Source organism: Oncorhynchus keta, chromosome 17 (assembly GCF_023373465.1).
Source record: "Oncorhynchus keta strain PuntledgeMale-10-30-2019 chromosome 17, Oket_V2, whole genome shotgun sequence".
Lineage (NCBI taxonomy): Eukaryota > Metazoa > Chordata > Actinopteri > Salmoniformes > Salmonidae > Oncorhynchus > Oncorhynchus keta.
This window is the reverse complement of record NC_068437.1, coordinates 30,790,889-30,796,888: the sequence shown is the minus strand read 5'-3', so window position 1 is coordinate 30,796,888 and position 6,000 is coordinate 30,790,889. Positions and strand designations below refer to the sequence as shown.

General features: G+C 45.2%; 1 protein-coding gene across 2 annotated transcripts in view; it reads left to right on the top strand.

The window, feature by feature from the left end:
* The first annotated feature begins 602 nt into the window (after positions 1-602).
* si:dkey-234i14.6 (uncharacterized) overlaps positions 603-6,000 on the top strand; it is a 47,080-nt gene continuing 41,682 nt past the window's right edge. Inside the window, exon 1 of one of the 2 annotated variants that reach the window (XM_035789553.2) lies at positions 603-1,671. In XM_035789553.2, the coding sequence (XP_035645446.1) occupies positions 1,162-1,671 (510 nt within the window). In that variant the 5' untranslated portion in view covers positions 603-1,161. The remainder of the gene's footprint in view (positions 1,672-6,000) is intronic. The other variant, XM_052465883.1, reaches the window with a different exon arrangement.

Below are 6,000 nucleotides of genomic sequence, written 5' to 3'. Positions count from 1 at the left end.
TTACGATGTCTTTGGGGATACCGCATTCCAGAGCATGAGTTAATGTTTCTGTTCTATACAGTTCCAGGGAGACATGGCTCCTGTATGAAGTTGGGGGGCCAGACACTGGTCTCTACACAATGAAAACTGTTCACACAACAGATACTGTCTGCTGTGAATTATAAGTATCTTTCATACAAATCTTAACCTTCCATAAATCTGTTGTGTGTTATGTAGACTGACTTTGCTATAAAATGCTGTGGCTCAAACCAGCTGGTTGAGTTCTCATTGATCACCTCCAGGGGTGATTACCAACCAGCTCCATTACTTCAGTAATTAAATGATGACGTTTGATTTTTTTGAAGAAATCTTAAAAGTCTCTCCGTTTGATTACTATAATTCCACCAGACACTCTACTGGGGAGGTCAACCGCAATATACACTGATGGTGTTTTAGGTTACAGCCATGTCATTACAGAGAGAGATAGAGGTCGGAGCTAATCGACATGCCTAGTTTTAGACAGAGAATCAATAGCCCCTGAAATAAACCCAGAGCTGATTGTCCAGACCTGCAGACAGACTGCAGTTAGTGTTGCAGCAGGTCACATAAAGGGCTGGAAGCAATGTGGCCACTGACCAGATGGACAACATTAATGGAATGCATATTTGACTTTGAAAATAGCCTACACTTCACTCACAGTCAAAGTCAATTAGACCCTATTCAAACGGATTAATTGTTTTACACTCGGGTGAAACTGGTCTCTTTTGAGTTTATGCCCTCTGAACTTGTTGCAGGACCTGATTGTGACCACAGGGCAGGACGCCCGGCGCTCGTTAACGTGTAATTGCTACACTTACCGCGGCTGGAGATAGACGGTAAAGCGATACTGTATCGCTTTTTCGGTCAGTTATTTTGTTTTATGGTTTTGAAATACATCGCAACTGATTGAATAATTTATTCACAACAGTGTCATGCCTGGGACGTCTAGCCAACTGTGACTTTACTTGCGGGAGAAGAGAAGATAATGTGTGTTTGGTCGCAGCTGGTCTCGTTGAGTGGATGGGTCTGTGTGGGGAGACGCTGCGTTTCTCTCTCTGCTGAAGAGCACTGACCAAGGCGACAGTTACGTGACTGTGCGCATGTAAGAAAGCTCTCTCTACCTCCAACAAGTCTAAGTGATAAATGCTCATATCTAGCCACAGCATGGACGGGCTGCCGACGGAGAGCACCGGACTCAACAGCATCAACAAGGAGAAAACAGAGGAACAGTACCGGGCTCTCGCCTACGACACCGCGCTCAGCACTCTGGTGGCCGTGGTGTTTTACGTGGTGGTCAAAGTGAGCCTGGACGGGATCAGGCAATGGCGGGCCCGGATCTCGGTTCTAATAGTGGGCTCGGGTCCCGTGGGGCTAACGGCCGCGCTAGTCGCTGTTCGCTCGGGGAAGGTGCTGAAGCTCACGCTGCTGGATGAGAGGTACCGCACGGCGCTGCTCTGCCGCCCCCAGCAGATTGCCCTGGACCCGCGCAGTGTGGAGTTCCTGCTCGAACTGGGGGTGGACTTTGATAACATGGAGGGCTGCTGGCACAACGAGCACTTCTTCACGAAGATAGGAGTGTTTCAAGAGTACCTGCTTAGCATTCTGGAGCAGAAGAGACAGAAGGTGGAAATCAAGGTTCAGCTGGGAATGAAGGTACACTACATATATGTCCCTTTATTTCTAAACCTATATTGAAAAAAATCACATTATTTGTAAGTTCTATATTTAAGAGAGAGACAACAATAGGGGGGTTGCACTCTGGCAAGCATCAACCCACTGTATTGAATATATATACTGAACAAAAATATTAACACAACACGTAAAGTGTTGGCCCCATGTTTCATGGGCTAAAATAAAAGATCCCAGAATGTTCCATACCCACGAAAAGCTTATTTCTTTCAAATTGTGTGCACAAATGTGTTTACAGCCCTGGTAGTGAGTGAGCATTTCTCAATTTCCGGGCAGGTGTGGCATATCAAGAAACGGATTAAAACAGCATCACAATTGTGCTGGGGTCAAGAGAAGGCCACTCTAAAATGAGCAGTTTTGTCACACAACACAATGCCACAAATGTCTCAAGTTTTGAGAGTGTGCAATTGGCATGCTGACTGCAGGAATGCCCACCAGAGCTGTTGTCAGACAATTGAATGTTCATTTATCTACCATAAGCCGCTTCCAATGTCACTTTAGAGAATTTGGCACTACGTCCAGCCTCACAACCGCAGACCACGTGTAACCATGCCAGCTCAGGACCTCCACAACTGGCTTCTTCACTTGCAGGATGGTCTGAAACGAGCTACCCGGACAGCTGATAAAACTGTGGGTTTGCACAACCAAAGTTTTTCAGCACAAACTGCCAGAAACCGTGCCCTCTTCACGGCTGTCTTGGTGTGCTTGGATCATGTTAGTTTGTTGGTGATGTGGACACAGCTCTCAACCTGCTCCACTGCAGCCCCGTCAATGAGAATGGGGTCGTGCTCGGTCCTCCTTTTCTGTAGTCCACAATAGTCTCCTCTGTCTTGATCACGTTGAGGGAGAGGTTGTTGTTCTGGCACCACATGGCCAGGTCTCTGCCCTCCTCCCTATAGGCTGTCTCGTTGTTGTCGGTGATCACGCCTACCACTGTTGTGTCATCAGCAAATTGAATGATGGTGTTGGAGTCGTGCTTGGCCATGCCGTCATGAGAGAACAGGGAGTACAGGAGGGGACTGAGCACGCACCACTGCGGGGCCCCTGTGTTGAGGATCAGTGTGGCGGATGTGTTGTTACCTACACTTACCGCCTGAGGGCGGCCCATCAGGAAGTCCAGGATCTAGTTGCAGAGGGATATGTTTAGTCCCAGGGTCATTAGCTTAGTGGGCTTTGAGGGCACTTTGGTGTTGAACATTGGTGTTCCTTCTGTCCAGGTGGGAAAGGGCAGTGTGGAGTGCAATAGAGATTGCATCATCTGTGGATCTGTTGGGGCGATATGCTAATTGGTGTGTGTCTAGGGTTTCTGGGATGATGGTGTTGATGTGAGCCATGACCAGCCTTTCAAAGCACTTCATGGCTATAGACGTGAGTGCTACAGGTCGGTAGTCATTTAGGCAGGGTACCTTAGTGTTCTTGGGCACAGGCACTATGGTGGTCTGCTTAAAACATGTTGGTATTACAGACTCGGACAGGGACAGGGAGGGGTTGAAAATGTCAGTGAAGACACTTGCCAGTTGCACAGCACATGCTCGCAGTACATGTCCTGGCAATCCATGTGGCCCAACGGCCCTGTGAATGTTGACCTTACATCGGCTGCATAGAGCGTGATCACACAGTCTTCCGGGAACAGTTGGTGCTCTCATGCATGTTTCAGTGTTATTTGCCTCGAAGCGAGCATAGAAGTAGTTTAGCTCATCTGATAGGCTCGTGTCACTGGGCAGCTCTGGGCTGTGCTTCCCTTTGTAGTCTGTAATGGTTTGCATGGCCTGCCACATCCGACTAGCGTCAGAGCCGGTGAAGTACGATTCAATCTTACTCCTGTATTGACACTTTGCCTGTTTGATGGTTCGTCGGAGGGCATAGCGGGATTTCTTCTAAGCTTCTGGGTTCGAGTCCCGCTCCTTGAAAGCGGCAGCTCTAGCCTTTAGCTCAGTGAGGATGCTGACTGTAATCCATGGCTTCTGGTTGGGGTATGTACGTGCGGTAACTATGGGGATGATGTCATCGATGCACTTATTGATGAAGCCAATGACTGATGTGGTGTACTCCTCAATGCCATTGGAGTTATCCCGGAGCATATTCCAGTCAGTGCTAGCAAAACAGTCCTGTAGCTTAGCATCTGCTTCATCTGACCACTTTTTTATTGATCTTGTCACTGGTGCTTCCTGCTTTAATTTTAGCTTGGAAGCAGGAATCAGGAGGATAGAATTATGGTCAGATTTGCCAAATGGAGGGTGAGGGAGAGCTGTGTATGTGTCTCTGTGTGTGGAGTATAGGTGGTCCAGAGTTCTTTTTCCTCTGATTGCACATTTAACATGCTGATAGAAATTTGGTAAAATGGATTTAAGTTTCCCTTTCCCCATTAAATTCCCCGGCTACTAGGAGCGCCGCCTCTGGGTGAGCGTTTTCTTGTTTGCTTATGGTGGAATACAGCTCAATTAATGCTGACTTAGTGCCAGCCTCTGACTGAGGTGGTATGTAAACAGCTACGAAAAATACAGATGAAAACTCTCTAGGTAGGTAGTGTGGTCTACAGCTTATCATGAGATATTCTACCTCAGGCCGAGCAATAGCTTGAGGCTTCCTTAGATATCGTGCACCAGCTGTTATTTACAAAAATACATAGTCCGCCGCCCCTTGTCTCACCAGACACCGTTGTTCTATCCTGCAGGTACATTGTATAACCAACCAACTGTATGTTGATGTTGTCGTCATTCAGCCATGACTCCGTGAAGCATAAGGTGTTAGTTTTTAATATCCCGTTGGTAGTTTAATCTTCCGTGTAACTAGTAAATTTTATTCTCCAAGGATTGCACATTTGCTCGCAGAATGGAGTGAAGTGGGGGTTTATTTGATCACCTTGATCACTTCGGACCCTCTTTCTATGCCTCCTCTTCACGCAGATCATGGGGATCGGTGCATGTTCCCGGGGAAGCAGTATATCCTTCACGTTGGACTCGTCAGAGTCATGAAAGGAAAAAAAGGATTCTGCTAGTCCGTGGTGAATAATCGCAATCCTGATGTCTAGAAGTTATTTTCGGTCATAAGAGACAGCAACATTATGTACAAAATAAGTTTAAAAACAAGTTACAAAAATGCAAATAAACAAACAAAATAACACAATCGGCTGGGGGCATGTAAATCATCTGCCTTCTTCTCCGGCGCCATTTTACAACAGATGCATGTCTGTATTTCCAGTCATGTGAAATCCATAGATTAGGGCATCATTTATCTATTTAAATTGACTGATTTCCTTGTATCAACTGTAACTAAGCAAAATCTTTGAAATTTTTGTTTATATTTTTGTTCAGTGTGTGTATTTATACAGTACGTGTCAAACGTTTGGACACACCTACTTATTCCAGGGGTTTTCTATATATTTACTATTTTCTACATTGTAGAATAATAGTGAAGACATCACAACTATGAAATAACACATGGAATCATGTAGTAACCAAAAAGGTATAGATACAGTTGAAGTAGGAAGTTTACATACACATTAGCCAAATATATTTAAACTCAGTGTTTCACAATTCCTGACATTTAATCCTAGTAAATATCCCCTGTCTTAGGTCAGTTAGGATCACCACTTTATTTTAAGAATATAAAATGTCTGTATAATAGTAGAGAGAATGATTTATTTCAGCATCACATTCCCAGTGGGTCACAAGTTTACATACACTCAATTAGTATTTGGTAGCATTGCCTTTAAATTGTTTAATTTGGGTCAAACGTTTTGAGTAATCTTCCACAAGCTTCCCACAATAATTTGGGTGAATTTTGGCCCATTTCTCCTGACAGAACTGGTGTAACTGAGTCAGGTTTGTAGGCCTCCTTGCTCGCACACACTTTTTCAGTTCTGCCCACACATTTTCTATAGGATTGAGGTCAGGGCTTTGTGATGGCCACTCCAATACCTTGACTTTGTTGTCCTTAAGCCATTTTGCCACAACTTTGGAAGTATGCTTGGCGTCATTGTCCATTTGGAAGACCCATTTGCGACCAAGCTTTAACTTCCTGACTGATGTCTTGAGATGTTGCTTCAATATATACACATAATTTTTCTATTTTGTGAAGTGCACCAGTCCCACCTGCAGCAAAGCACCCCCACAACATGATGCTGCTACCCCTGTGCTTCATGGTTGGGATGGTGTCTTTCGGCTTGCAAGCCTCCTCCTTTTTCCTCCAAACATAACGATGGTCATTATGGCCAAACAGTTCTATTTTTGTTTCATCAGACCAGAGGGCTTTTTCTCCAAAATGTACGATCTTTGTCTCCATGTGCAGTTG